The following is a 16,163-nucleotide window of genomic DNA, read 5'->3' as shown; positions in this document are numbered from 1 at the left end:
CAAATGCATTATGTTTATAAACAATTATCTACCATCAGCGAATGTACATAAGCATAAAACTTTTCAAAATTTCAAAATTTTGTCATAATTTAAGACGAATATAATTGTGAAATTCTTAAGAGGTTTGCGATACACTTCCTTCTCTTTGTATTCCTTTAAAAACCCATTATTGCCTTAAGGATAAGAAGCTTAACGAAATTCCTCTCTTTCTTTCTCTCTTTCTCAAAAATAAATAAACATTAAAAAAAAGAAGTTCAATGAAATTCAACTTCTGCCTTTAGAGGCAAGGTAGAAGAGGATGGAATCCCTAAATTAGAAAGAAAAAAATAACAATGGTGCCGTAACAACGTAAAAACTTTCTCTTTGGCCAGAATAGCAGCTAACATACAAAGTTTTAAATTAGCTAAAGAAAAAAACTGAGAAGAATAAATCTGGAGAGTCAAAAACAGCTTACACTGATTTAGAAGTTATTTTAAAGATAATTCTGGCTCTCAATGAAATTGATGATTAATGTGTCCCATATGTGTCAAGTTAAACTGTCCATCAGACTTTCATACCAGTGTTCCATGACAGACTCAAACTCCAATGCTAAAAGGTATGCATTATATGTGATGGATTGATACCTCGTCTATGTATTTAGAGTGGCCCTAGCTATATACTCTCCTCGGAAGAGCTTAGTTAATAGTCAATGAAATAATTTTCTGGTTGTGTGGGTCAGATGAGAAAATGCCAGTATTCTGTTAGTGGCGGTAGGGTATTCTAGATCATCTTTTGATTTGTAACATTATGTGGCAAAGACTGAAAATTGAATCATAATTAGTATGACTTATTTGTAGAAAATATGTTTTTCCAGTCCAGAGTGGATATGCTTCTCTTGGCTAGGCAAGACCACTTCAGGTTATCTAAGATATCTGGACCACAGAGGCCACTGTCCCAAGCACTGGTTAATTTCTCTGCAGTACTTTCTCAAAACCTCTACGGTACAGATTGATATTATATGTTAAAGTTACAGCTGAGGAAAAAACCCTTTTGTAATTATAAATTGTGTGTGTATGTGTGTGTGTAACATCTACCATCTAGGGTTACAGATTTACTTTCTTTCCAGAATATACAGTTTTAAAACAAAAACCTTGCAAGGTACGGTCTATGTCTAACATTCTTAATTTACAAACAAGGATGTAACAATCTTTATTGCTTATCCTCTTAACAGCCTTAGAATTAATAAAAAATAAACACAAAGGCAAAAATTAAAATAGTCTCTTCCTGTTCTAAAAGAAAGGCCTATAAACTGAGACACTAACTGTAACTGAATAAAATAACCAGATAAATAATTATCCTGTGGTAACAAAAAGAACATCTATAGAAAGTAAAAGCCACAAATAAACTAAAGAATTTTCATTATAAAACTTATGAGGGGGAAAAGTGAAATAATATGTATACTTGAGAGCTGTAATTTAAAAAATTATTATTTTTTCATTTAAGTGGAATGCCAGATTCCATAGCGTAACAAATTTTTAACGGGAAAAAAGTTCTTCCTTTCTCTTTTGCAAAATTATTCTCTGTATTATTTTTCAGATTGAGGTTGATACCTGCATATAGACGACTTACAGTATCAACAAAGAGGTACTTCAGGTGGCTAATCAGTCTTGTATTTTGTGAATTTTGTCACTATTTAATCATTTGCATTTGTCAAAGGGTGAACTTTGGAATTAAAAAACTGAATGGTGCCAGAAAGCTCTAAATCAATTTTGTTTACCAGGTTTGGAACTCTCAAAGGTTAAGGAAGTCAGTATGTTTAAGAAAATGAACTCCTTCTTGGATTTCTTTCTATTGACTGTTCATCAATACTAAGATGATCCTATTAACAATTGGCATAGCCCTTGACCAACCTGGTACTTAATCAGAGAGGAAGACATTTTTATCCTTTAAAAAAATAAATCAGTATTTATGAAGATTTTTCTAATTATCAAAAGAAATAAAGCTCATCTAAACGATTCAGAAAATAAATAAGTTTAGGAAGTAAAAACAAATTCCTCATCTCCCTTTCCAGTATGGTCCTGATTTTCCAGTCCCCTTCACGATAACTATCTGTATTTCTTCACCTCTCATTTTCCAGGCTACTCCAATCAGGACTCCACCCACATTATTCTATGAAGCAACTCTTATCAAGGTCACCAATGACTTCTATCTTGCCAAATGCACTCATCAATTCCCATTCTTATTTTTTCTTTTTCTTGCATTTGATAGTGATACTTCCTTCCTCCTGAAGATACTTGTCTATTGGGCTTTTCTGATCCCACACCCTGATTTTTATTCCTACTTCACTGGTCCCTCCTTCATATTTCCTCTGATGGCCCATCTTTAAAAAAAAAACAAATAATAATCAGACCTCTAAACATTAGTATGTCTTATTTATTTACACTCTCTCCCTTGGTGAACTCAACCAGTCCCGTGGCCTGAAATACTATAAATATGCTAACTCCTATACTTGTATCTACAGACCTAATCTTACCCACTGAGCTCAAGTCATATATTCAGTTACCTACCTGACAACTCCATGTGTACCAAACATGTCTAAAACAGAATTCCTAATTCCCCAAACCCAGTCTTCCTTCACAAATACTTCACCACCTACAAATGACCGTTCTTCTGGTCTTCTCTACTATGGCAATAGCGCCACTATCTAACTAGCTGCTTAATCCAAAAGACAGGGAGTACACCAACACTGCCTCTCTTTCCTCATTCCTACAAACTGCATGAAGTAACCAATTCAACCAGTCTACCTTCTTTTCCCACCATTTCTCAAATGCTTCCCCTTTTGGAGTCAAAACCATCAAGCACTTTTAAAAACACCATGAATCATTAACTTCGGAAGCTACTAGTAATATGATCCTATATCTAATTGTTAACTTTGCCTTTATCAATTTTTCTCTAAGTATAATAGGATTAATGACTCTTTTTTCCAGCTGAGTTTGATTAAAAGTCTCATTGTACATAACTTGGAATCCTCCCAGAGAAGTATTTCTCACCTATTGATATTCCACTAGAAAGAGTAGAACTTTCAGCGTGGCCTCGAGACGGTGCATGGGGCTCCATGACGCTATCATCTAATAGATGTCTTGGCCCTGCATTTGGGAACGTTGCACTCTTAAACTCTGCTGTGTTCATTTTATGAATGAAACTGGAAACAAAGAGAAATATTTTTCATATCTTTTATTACTGTTGGTAGTTCAAAATATAAAAGATACTCTTATATAAAGAGTCAGGACACAGAAGACTTACCTGCTATCCTGACCTGACTTCTGAACTCTCATACTAATGAACACACAGATTTCACCATGAAAGCCTCAAACCAGCAGTTTAGGGAAAATATTTTAGGAAACCAGGCCAGGACTTTATCTATCTATATAACAGACAATACCTTAATTTCACCTTAAGTCTCAGGTCCATTAAAAAACTGTTTATTTACATTTGCTTTTGGAAAATAACTATTAAATTTTCACAAAAATCATGGCAAAGGTGAACTATGGGCCCCATTTTGAGAAAAGTCTTGCAAAGTCAATGATGTTAAACAAAAAAACAGTTTCCTTTTATGTTTAGGAATAAAAGGAGTAATTTTTATAAACCTTAATTTATGGCGACTCATTTTGATTAAGACAAACAATGACTGTCGTGATACGAAGATGATAATTTAAAAGGAAAATGGTATATTGCTTTCCTGATTTTATTTACGATGATGCTCTGTAATATAGTTCATTTATCTCCCCCAAATGTAAAGGCACTGTTGGGAGAAGCTTATTTCCAAATTAAGGAAGAACTAAATGCTTTTAAGCAAACAAGATATTTTACTGAATCAGAAAAAAACTATTGTTATACAAATAAAACTACACAGGACACTATTTTAACGGACAAAATATCCAGAAAATAAATCCAACTAGAAACAATTTAAAAATCTGAAAAGATAAAGTTAAAGATGCTGACTTATAACCCAAGCTATGGCACTTCCTATGTCCGTGGGGAATCAGGTTCCGAGGGGATGGTGGCGTCTGCGGTAGCAAGGCTCCTTCAGCTGCCACGCTTTTTCTTCCACTTTGTGGAGATGCTCCTACTTCGGGACCTAAGAATTAAATGTGTGTTTGTGTGTGACAGAGAGAGAGAAAGAGAGAGAGAGAGAGAGAGAAATTTTCAAATGGTTTCAAAAGAGTGTTTTCTTTTTAATCCCTTGATAGAAAATTTATAATGTGGTTTAAATAAAATAATATTGCTAATTCTATTTAAATGACTGAACATTAAAATATATACTTTCTGCTTAAAACACAAAATCCAAAACATATCAAATCTGTTACTTCCTATTTTATTGCATTAAGCAGGCAGTAGAAGCATTTTTCCCCACTTACAGAGGAAGAAGAATTAGAAGAGACAGGCTCAGGATATCACATTGCACATAAAGCCTGAACTAATCAATCACTCAGCTCTCTGAGTCCTGTAGTTCAGTGCTCATTTCAGTTTACACACTGCTTCTTTCTCTTAGTTTCAGTTTTCTCTTAGAGAAAGAGAGTGTAGGGCAGGGCAGGTCAAGCATTCAAGTTGGAATTTCAACTTGAATATTAACATCGCCAGGCTTATGGGAATTTAAAAAAATAGAACTTGAAAAGTACACAGATTTGCGAAATATCACTTTAACAATAAAAACAAAAGCAAATTTAAGAGATTAAACTGCCATGTTTTCCTCTGCTTGTAAGCCTCTCCTAGATATTGTCATGGCTTGTCTCCTTGCTTCCTCCACATCTTATTAGATCAGCCTCCAAATACTTTGAGGGGATGCGGTATTATGAAGCTTAGGGCCAAAGTCTGCATTTGAAATTACAAAAAGGTGCTTATTAATAATTTCTTAAATAATAGCCAATTATCTCCAATTTTTCATTTTTAATTATCTGTGGTATACACATATTATCCCCATTACAATGCGACAAGTAAATTAAGGAACTGTGACTATTTTTTTAGTATTTTCAGGATGTAGCCCAGTATTAAAGTGAAATTTCTGAAAAGTCAAGTCACTAAAACTGACCTCCATAATTACTCAAATTAGTAAAATTTTCCACTCAGACCCCAGAAATTCCTAATGTAATCAACCTTCATTGCCTAGGACAGTGTATTCTTAATAATAAAAAGAAGAGATATTCATAAATACTTATCTTTTTTTTATTTGTTATCTATTTTTCTTGATTAGTTGGCTTGTTTGTACACTACTACAAATTCCAAGTAACAACTTTAAAAAAAAACTTTTTTTTTAATGTTTGTTTATTTTTGAGAGAGAGAGAGAGAGACAGAGCACTAGCAGGGGAGGGGCAGAGAGAGGGAGACACAGAATCCAAAGCAGGCTCCAGACTCTGAGGTCTCAGCACAGAGCCTGATGCAGGGCTCGAGCCCACAAACCATGAGATCATGACCTGAGCCAAAGTCGGACACGCAACCAACTGAGCCACCCAGGCACCCCTCAAGTAACAACTTTTTAAATAAAAAACAAAAAAAAACCCAAACAAAAAAGTGATATATTTTAATATCAAAAATCAACTTTTGTGTGTATTATAAAATGTGCTAAGTATATTTACTTTGAAGCACATTCTTTCTTATTAGGTTATCTGATTTCTTATTCAGTCATCAGAGAAAACTATGCACCAACCTACTAAATCTTCTCTGGAAGCAGCAGAACGTGGTGTGCTGGTCCCTGGTTCTATCTTTAATGAAAGCCTGCATTTTAAAAAGAAACAAAACACATAAAATATTAACATTTGACAAAATAACATCAAGATTATGTATTTGCTCACAAAAAATTAAGCATTTTTATAAAATAATCTCAACTATATATTTTTCGTCAAGAGCAATCTTCAATAGTAAATTTCCTATCATCTTCATACAAAAGCTGATCTTACGGTTATTCTAGGAAATATTAGGGAGGGGAAAAACATTAACAAGTTATAATTAAAAACAGAAAAATCTTTCCAAAGTACCCCAATATTGCCAAAGATTTTCGATGAATGACTACAAAGTGATAGAACTTGAGGTTATATTGATACCTGACACTTCAATTCAGGAATTTTCATGTATGTTACTAAATGTATCATGCAAATACTTCTAGAATCTTTGCTGGATGGGTTAATGGCTTCTCTAGCACTGAAAATTTCCAAAACACCTCAAAAAACCAATTCAACTTCTTAAAAGATCTTCAATAATAAAAAGGTTGTCTGCAAAATTCCTAGTATATCCCTGTCCTAACTCAAAGTTTATTACCTGGTACTTAAGTTTCATTTAGGATAATATATCCAGTTTTGAGTTCCACAGCAATAAGAGATTAGGACTCCTATCCACGGAAACTTTCAGTAAATAGAATAATAAAGCAGTTGTAGAAAACACTTTGGTATAGTCCACAAAGCCTATCATTACTAAATATCTGTCTAAATATTAATATTTTTAAAAAGCATTCTACCCACTGGAGTTGTTTTTTTTAATGAAATTGTAGAATACAAGTGATATTCATCATGATAAATCTATTATAGGTTCTTAGCTGATTTACTTGATTACCTAACAAGGGAATTATATATGATTATATTCTAATTGTTTGACAGCGTAAAATACAGCACTGAACAGATGTACAGTTAATCAGAACTCTCTGCTCTTTTTCTTTTTACACAGCAGTTTAATTATTTGGGCTACAGAGTGTACTGAATTCATTCATTTTTTTTTTTTTTTTAACATTTATTTATTTTTGAGACAGAGAGACACAGAGCATGAACGGGGGAGGGTCAGAGAGAGAGGGAGACACAGAATCTCAAACAGGCTCCAGGCTCTGAGCTGTCAGCACAGAGCCCGACGCGGGGCTGGAACCCACGGACCGCGAGATCATGACCTGAGCCGAAGTCGGACGCTTAACCAACTGAGCCACCCAGGTGCCCCGTGAATTCATTCATTTGATAAACAGTTATTAAACACCTGTTTTGTGTTGGGCACTGTGCTCTTTGCACTGAATGTAAGAGACTAAGGGCAGACATGGTGTCCCTGCCCTTCTGAAGCTTACAGTTTAGTAGGTGGGGGACACAGAAGTAAACAAAATAACTACAATTTCTTAATAAAGAACTGCAAAAGAGAGGAAGAGAAAGGAAGCCATGGGTGAATCACATTGCTCTCAGCACTATAAAAAGCATCTTAAAGCACGCAGTGAGGTTAGAGTGTCAGTTGCCTGTGTCATCATCAAAACACCATCCAGTAATAGTGCTGCTAGTTCGCTGAGAATAGATATGTTCAGTATTAAAATGAAGTAACTTTGAAAGATTTTCATGCTGATTAAAAAACATGCATGTGGCAGCTCTTTCTGCCCAAGGTGATAAAGTCACTTTTTACACACCAAAACAAAAACCCCAACAAACAAACAAACAAACAAACCATGCACGTAATTTGTATTATCTATACTGGTTGCCTATATAGATGAAGATGCCAAAAACAGGCTTTTGGATAAACAAGGTGTCATTTTTATTTAAATCTCTTTCAACATAAAAACCATTTTTTTCTAATTATTTTAATAGCTCTTATCTTAAAATGCTGTTTTTCAGTACACTGAATTAGTAGGTTCATGCATCAGAACTGCAGCTTTAAAAATTATTTTCTTCAGTCTCCCATATGAGGCCAACAACACAACACCAAGGGACTTGTTCCCCCAAGCAAAAACAGTTTCCCTCTCTATTCCTTTGGTCAGTCCATCCCCTGGAACACCTTTCTTCACTCTTTATGTGGAGACATCTCCCACTCCCCTGTTAAGATTAAGCCTCAGGTGACAACCGTCTCCTGAAGCTCTTCACGTTTCCTTTTTCCTCATTTTTCCCACTCAAAAGCTGAGTTAGGTCTCCCCCCATGTCTGCATTCCCACAGCACCCTGGGCATATCTCTATTATGGTGATGTCTGACGTGGTTTGTAGTCATCTGTTTTGTGGATGTGTTTTGTATTAGACTGGATTTCTTAAGGGCAAGAATAAGATTTTGTTTTTATAATCCTAGCAACTAGCATAATAACTCACCTGTGGCAAAAGCTTAGTAAATATTTATTAAAATGAATATAATCGGAAGGCTCTTCTGGTTCTAGCTACTCATGAAAACAAAAATCAGTACAATAGCATCAGCTTTCCTACAAAAATGAAGGTATCTTATGTCAGTTTACAGAGATTTAACACTACTTAGTGGCTTATTGGGCTATTTTATCCTTTTAGCAAAGTAAAAATCAGCTTACATAAACACTTTATTATTTTATTTTCACAGCAGTCAATAACAATTCACCATCCTTTATAACTGCAACAATTTCTTAGGCTTCACCCCTACTGAATCGTTTAACTTCTTTTATTTTTTATTTGTATTTTTAAAAAGTTTTTATTTATTTATTTTGAGAGACAGAGAAAGAGAAAACATGAGACGGTGAGGGGCAGAGAGAGGGAGAGACAGAATCCCAAGCAGGCTCCACGCTGCCAGCGCAGAGCCTGACGGGGGCTCAAACTCACAAACTGTGACATCATGACCTGAGCCGAGATCAAGAGTCGGACGCTTAACCAACTGAGCCACCCAGGTGCCCAAAATAGTTTAACTTCTTTTATTTATTTATTTATTTATTTTTTTTTAATGTTTATTTATTTTTGAGACAGAGAGAGACAGAGCATGAACGGGGGAGGGTCACAGAGAGAAGGAGACACAGAATCTGAAACAGGCTCCAGGCTCTGAGCTGTCAGCACAGAGCCCGACACGGGGCTCGAACCCACGAACCGTGAGATCATGACCTGAGCCGAAGTCGGACGCTTAACCGACTGAGCCACCCAGGCGCCCCTAACTTCTTTTAAATCTGGTAAGTTTGAGCCAGGTATAGAAATTTTTAATAACTACTTAATCATATTTTGAGTTTTAAGATAATCTTCCATACCTCACTGGACAAAACATGAGTGTTTTATGCTATGTCAGTGACTAGAGCTGACACGGAAGAAATAGTGGTCAATACAATATACAGACCATCGGACTGAAGAAGCTCACAACTTTAGGGCCGGACAACAGATTTATGAAAAAACTCCAGCCTTGAAAAGCGGGTTCAGTGACCTCACATATTTTCAAATGAATTACTATGTACAATCTGTTATAAAACAAAAATTGATACAGAAATATAAAGTGGTAATATTACCAAATGGGGAAACAGATAGCAATAACAGTTTTTAAACATTAGTATAGATATATTTAAATATATAATACCTAGAGCTTAATACAGTTAGTCTTTAAAGAAAAGTTATTTCTAGTTATTTTCCAGAATTTTTAGCCTTTTATTGGTACTAAGTCTGCTCTTCAAGAACTGTTGAAACTTATGCAACAAGAAAGTTGATGACCACTGTAAGAAAATTTTTATATAAAGCATTAATATTGAAAAATAACCTAGTCTCTCACCTTGGTAAGTTATAAAGTAAGTATGTGTAAAAAATATTTGTGAAAGACAAAAGGTAATTTGAAAGCTTGGGAATAATTGGCATAATAAGGCTAAGCAAAAATTTTTTTTATTTGAAATTAACAAAGAAAGCCATAAGAAATATCAGAAGCCCCAAGGGAAATAAATAAGCTCTTTATCCTCCCATCTTTTGAAAAAAGGAAACAAAAAACACTGGCAGTTATGATTACATGCAGCATACCACTGAAAATAAAAAGGGTTAATAATTCAAAGATCCTTCCCACCTTGGGCAGTACTGTGGATGTTAAGGAGAAGGAAACGGACAACGGTATTTCAAAGTGCTTTTTTAAGATCTTTAGTGAAGGACTTGCTACAATAGAGAAAAGGGTAAGTGTGGTGCTGGACACATATCTCTAACCCAGAAGTAAAAAAGTTCAATTATTCTCTCCATCCACAAAAATAACTAAAAACAAATTCAAAGATATGTCAAAAATTACCATTAAAAAAAGGAGTAATTTTCCTATTTGTAGACTGTTTCATTAGTTTTTCAATCTATTAAGAGAGAACTTTCCACAGGCACCTGGGTGGCTCAGTCAATTAAGTGTCCAACTCTTGGTTTCAGCTCAGGTCATGATCTTCTGGTTCCTGAGTTTGAGCCCCGCATCAGACTCTGTCAATGCGGAGCCTGCGTGGGATTTCCTCTCTCCCTCTTTCCCTCTCTCTCTGCTCCTCCCCTGCTTGCATGCATGCACACGCACTCTCTCTCTAAATAAATAAACTTAAAAAAAAAAAAAAGATAAATTTCCATAAAGATTCAACGTTTCAATATAGAAAGGAAGAAATCCAAACCACAACTATCAAATATCAAACATCAGCTCTCAACAACTTGAGAAAGGTGAAATACTTTAAAACAAAAGAAGAGACGAGGTATTTGTATACTGGCTCAATCATACCAAGTGATTAAAAAAAAAAAAACATAAGTACCTTTGCTACTGTAAAGACACAACTGGAATAGGCATTTTGTATGATACGATATAAAAGTCAGATGTTTAAATACATGGGGACGAAAGGGTAGAAGACAGGAAAAAGTTAAACAGACCACTTTTGAAGATCCAACCTACTTGTAATTATCATCTTCCACAAACTTCTGTAGTTCTTCTATATACTGAACGGAGTTCAGATATTTTTGGACATGAGGCAACATGGGGATATCTAGGCAAAATGTGATAAAAGATTATCTTATAAAGTATATCTTAACCAGATTTTTAAAAGTTAATCTGAGAAAAATATACTTAAAAATTAAGGCCATGTGGCACCAAAATTTAAATGAACTCTAGAAGGACATTACTGAGGTAGATTTTATTTAATTTTATTTAATGTAAAACTAAAGGCATGCTGTTTATGTAGATTTAAAAAAAAAAGCAAACATACTCTGGTTTCTCCCCAAACAATTCAATTGACAAAATCCCATGTATTGGATAAATTTCCTCCCTCATATACACTTTCAGGAAGTTTCTGAGGTTTTCTTAAAAGTATACATGCATATAAGTTAGCTTTAAGACAAATCTATTTTAAATAAATCAGATAATTTAAACAGTATGCTCACTGTTTTTTAATATTATAAAAACACATACCACTACGGTATCTTTATTCCCTATCAAACTGAAAGCATCCAGACATTATAAAACATTAAAAAAAAATCTACCCCCTTTTGCTCATCACCTGAGTTTGTGTAAGCTCTTTCTACATGTGTTTCCATAAACTACATCTTGAACAAAAATTGGTTATCTACCCATTATCGAACTCAAGAAAGCTAGTCAATTGTTACTAGGATCAGAGGTCTTAGCTCCTTCCCTAACTGAAAAATATAAGAAATATTTACATAATAGTTGAGGAGTATCAAATGACATGAAGATAATAAAAAATAATTTTATAAATAATGTTAGCACAGTTTCTACAAAGTAGCAGAAGAGCGAAAGATAAAACTTCAAAATTTAAATATGAAATATTTCAATTCCTTTAAGGAATTGAGCAAAATCTCAAACAGGATGCTAAATATTAAAGAGTGAAATGAAACAATCACTAATCTCCTTTATATTAGGATAATGTTTCCTGCTGTGTGAAAAATGGCTAATGAAGGCAAATGGTTGGTTCAGGTAAATGAACCAACAGAATCACAGCATAATGGTGCAGTGGTATTCCCCAAAAACGTACCATATTCACAGGACTGCTGTAAATCAGAAATTATTCGAAGGATGTTATTCATCAAATTTGATCTTTGCTCATTTTCTAAAATGCTGCCAGTTGATGGGTATGCTGAATCAATGTATGTTAAATCTGACAAATAGATACCTGAAACAAAATGAGAGAAATGAGTGTTTTCTTATTGTAGCCTGGAAGAGTAGGACACAATGAAAAAGGGGGAAAAAAAGCTACTTTACAACGGTATTTCAATATACATGCCGTATTTAGGATTTGTTGTTATTTAATATACCACAGCCTTGTTAAAACATGATGACTGAGGCCTAGATTTCCATGGATTTGGGGTCAGATACGTAAATAATATGTGTTTTTTGTAAATGTCCCTTATGATACCATTTCATAGTTTGAGGCTGGAGTCAAAACTGGCACTTTTGGAACCTCGTGGAAAGGAGATGAGCTCTTGAACTGTCTCTGCCTCTGACTAGTTGTACATATGGAGACACTTATTTTAACTTCTGTACGTCGGTTTTTATGTCTATACAACTAGCGCCTATTTTCTAAGGATAGGCTGAAGCAGCTAAGTTGGCCTCGACAGTACGTGGCATGGGGTAGTTACTTAGTATTAGTTCTATATTCCCTTGCCTCAAGTTGATAACTATCACCTGAATATTAAATACTTTGAAAACTGCCTCATCCTGGTAAAAATGTCTTGTTTTGAAGATTAGCAGTTGAATTTCTGAAACAGTGCATAGGACTACAAATTGAAGCTAACTCTTCCCCCAACCCCGACCCCGTTTCTCTGTACCAACAAAAATAACATAACCTCCAAAATAATTTGGTTCTACCAGTTCTGGATATGCAAGGTCACTTATTTAAAAATATTTCCTGAGAGTTTATTATACAAATGTAAAGTGTGTAAGACAACTATACTCAAAGAGAAAAATACCACATTCATGAACTCTCAGAAAAAACACAACCGATGCATCACATGCTGCCTTCCAAATAAGCCCTGTGTTTTTTTCTCACGCCATTTCATTCACCTTGACTGTTTCTGAGACTCATCTCTGTTGTATCCAGGTCAGCGTCAACTGTTCTTTGGTTTTCTCACAGATTCTAAGAAAGGAATTTAGGAACTGTCTAGTCTCGCCCCTCATTTTACAGATGAAGAATCTGAGGGCCACAGATATGTGTCTAATGCCATGTGAACTTTTAGTAATAGAGCTGGAGCTCAGAGTATATACACCTGTACACAAATTTCTCTCCTCCATGTTGTTATAAATTCATACGGTATCTATAATACCATTCACTTGGTAATTTTTATGACTTTACAATCTGTTTGAACTCTCATGTTTATATCTTATCTGTTCACAACTATAAACTCAGTTAAGGCAGTTGCTCTATCTTGCACTCTAGGAAAATGAAAATCTTGTGCAGTGTTTTGACACTAGGTGCTTAAAAACAACTAATCTAAAAGGTTGGTGTGGCAATCCTTTTATTCATCCTATTATCATTCCTTTCCATTCAGGAAATCTTAATGGTATTCTTTAAGCTATCTATCATAAATACTTCCTTTTCTTTAGACTCTCAATTTTTTTTTAATGACTTCAAATGAATCTTTAGCTTAGCTTCTTTCCTTTTCCTTCAATCTCAGAGGAATATGAATCTGTTTCTCCTTCCCAGATCTAAACTGTGACTTTGAGTGTAATTGCTACTGCTTCTTTTAAAATACTTGCTGTTTTCTCCACTATCACTCACCCCCCGTCAGCTCCTTTACTAGAGCCCATGCATACACCTCCACCTCCTCTTCAAGAAAACAAAATCGAGGCAACCCTTCATTTAAATCTGATTCCCTCCTCCGGATAGCACCCTGCCCCTTTCCCTTTAACAAAACCTTTTAAGAGAAACACAGACTAGTCCACTTCACTTATTTCATCCTTCATCTCTTTTTAATGAAATATTTGACACATAGATAAGTTTACACGTGACAGACTCTGAAAAGGCAAAAAAGATTACTAGGTGTCTTGCCTCCGGTGTATTCTTCTGGTTTTTTTTTTTTTTTTTTTAAGCTATTTCATAACTGTAAGTTGTTGAAAACTGGTAATAATACACATTCTTGTCCATAAAAATGCCAGTTGCTTACGTCTAGTAAAATGTAACAGATTCATGTTCTATGGATGTTGAACAGTTTTGTAACTATCTGTAAATTCATTTTAGCATTCTTTAGTGCCTACGTGGAATGTGTAGTACTTTGAATTCTCCCTTGAAATGGTTGCAAAATTTTCCTGATTCCCTTATAAATTTAATGATTTAAATAAAACCTTGACATATATTCATTTTGTATCTGTATGAGAATCATGACTTTACCTTTTAAAGAAGTATATTCTAACACATGTAATGTGTTAATAAATACTTGTGAATGACCAGTCAAGTTACGAACTACAGCATCACCAGTACTGTTCCTTCCCTGTGTCATCTCCTTGCCTCCTGTCCAGAGGGAACTACTATTCCAAAACTTAAGATTATTCCTTTTCCCCAAGACATATGTCTGTAACTCTGCACGATATATTATTTACTTTTGCTTATTTCTGAGCTTTGAAAAAATCCTATTTTATGCACATGTGATTAAGTCAAATGGTAACATTGGTAAAGTTTGAACAGGTACACCACAAGTAATTTATAGGTGTCTGTTAAAATTTTAAAAAGATAGCCTTCTGTGATGGCTGTATCTCACCATTTTGTTTCCAAGAGTTATTCAGGTTGTTAAATGTAGCTGTAATTCCTTAAATTGAAGAATTTGTAACTATATAACTATATCATAATTTACTTATTCATTTTATTTGACAGACTTTTCAGTTACTTCTCCCCTCCGGTACAGTTACTTCTCCCCGCTGGTACACAAAGAATTTCTCTAGAATACATAGATCTATCATATGCTATAAATATGACATATATATGGTATATTAGTGTTCAACTTTACAAGACGATGCCACATTGTTTTTTAAAGCTGTATCAATTCATACTCCATTGACAGTATGTTTCTACTGATCCATACTTGTGCTAACACTTGATATTACCAGTCTTAATTTCTGCCAATCTTGTGGGTGCTAAATAATATCTCATTGTGTTTTAATTTTCAGTTCTTTGATTAGTTATGAGGTTATGCATTTACATTTCTATGAAATGATTTTTGTCCATTTTTTCCCTCTGGGTTGTCTTTTTCTTATTGATTTCTAAGTTCTTAATATACTGTGGAAACTAAACCATTTGGCAGTTAAATTTTATCTGCTTTTCAACCCGTTATATAATCTGAAATCGAGATCTCGCTGTTGAAACTTATTCAGGGGCGCCTGCGTGGCTCAGTCGGTTAAGTGTCCGACTTCAGCTCAGGTCATGATCTCACAGTCGTGAGTTTGAGCCCCGCATCAGGCGTGGTGCTGACAGCTCAGAGCCTGGAGCCTGCTTCGGATTCTGTGACTCCTTCTCTCTGCCCCTCCACCTCTCACACTCTCTCTCTCAAAAATAAATAAACATTAAAAAAAATAAATAAAAAAAAAAAAAGAAACTTATTCAGAAAAGGTATAAGAGACCTGCTCACTATGAAATCCTTACATGTCTCTCTTGGTCTCCTCCTGCTGCTTATTAGTGTCGCAGCAGGACTTTTATCATTCCCTTTGTTCCTTGGTCTTTACTGGCTTTACTGGCTTGAGCCTTCCTACCTTCCCACACTCCGTCCATTCTCCTTTTTCCTCAAGGTTCTCTAGAAGCTGGTGTTCCCCAGGGTTCTGTCATTAATCTTTCACTCTGCATGTACTTTTCTGGATTATTTTACTTCTGTAGCCTCAGCCATCACCTTTTGCTGATGACTTTCCAAGTCTCTCTTTAGAACTGAACTCCTAACTTTCATTTTCAATTTAAACATGCCGAATTAATTATTATTTGTCCGGCCACACCTGACAACCCCATTTCTTACTTTGGTTAGTGATATTACTTAATGTTAAAGTTAGAAAGTTCAAAACGACTCAAGTAAAAAGGCTCAAGAGAAATTTACTGTCTGATATTTTCCCCAGATTAAGCTATTAGTGAATATAACAGGATCGCTAAATGATCAAGTAATGTATTATGTAACATAAACCAGAGGTTAGAAGCTGGGAGTCCATCTATTCCTAAAAATGGGGAGATGTGGCAACAATGAGGTACAGCTGGGAAGGGTGCAGATCCCACTGTATTAACCTTAAGGATGCCAGTTTGTCCTAGCCCTCATTTTCCTTTGTTATCTGACTTTTGGTTTACTTCATTTACTTACATGACTTGCTTCATTCTTGTGAGCATGTCTTTGTAGACCCTTGAGTTTGCAACCCCCGACAGACATAGGTACATGACGGAATTTAAAGAAACAATTCTGTGAAAGAGGTAGAAACTAGGATGACTTTATTTATTTTGAAACTAGGCTGACTTAAAGAGTGTGGATTGACAAAGAGATGATGGTAGAATCTATCAG

General features: G+C 35.0%; 1 protein-coding gene across 5 annotated transcripts in view; it reads right to left on the bottom strand.

Annotated features, from left to right (window-relative positions):
* The window catches only part of RALGPS2 (Ral GEF with PH domain and SH3 binding motif 2), a 169,679-nt gene that overhangs the window by 30,168 nt on the left and 123,348 nt on the right, over window positions 1-16,163 (bottom strand). For 4 of the 5 annotated variants that reach the window (XM_078440636.2, XM_078440635.2, XM_078440638.2 and 1 more), the window contains 5 exons: window positions 11,678-11,815; window positions 10,585-10,675; window positions 5,684-5,751; window positions 3,982-4,117; window positions 3,030-3,181 (listed from right to left, as the gene is read on the bottom strand). In XM_078440636.2, coding sequence (XP_078296762.1) covers window positions 3,030-3,181; window positions 3,982-4,117; window positions 5,684-5,751; window positions 10,585-10,675; window positions 11,678-11,815 — 585 coding nt within the window. Of the gene's footprint in view, window positions 1-3,029; window positions 3,182-3,981; window positions 4,118-5,683; window positions 5,752-10,584; window positions 10,676-11,677; window positions 11,816-16,163 lie in introns of those variants that run through there. The other variant, XM_078440639.2, reaches the window with a different exon arrangement.

This window comes from Panthera onca, chromosome F1, assembly GCF_046562875.1.
Source record: "Panthera onca isolate mPanOnc1 chromosome F1, mPanOnc1 haplotype 2, whole genome shotgun sequence".
Classification (NCBI taxonomy): domain Eukaryota; kingdom Metazoa; phylum Chordata; class Mammalia; order Carnivora; family Felidae; genus Panthera; species Panthera onca.
Note: the sequence above shows the minus strand (reverse complement) of the source record. Positions and strands in the feature narration are given on the sequence as shown.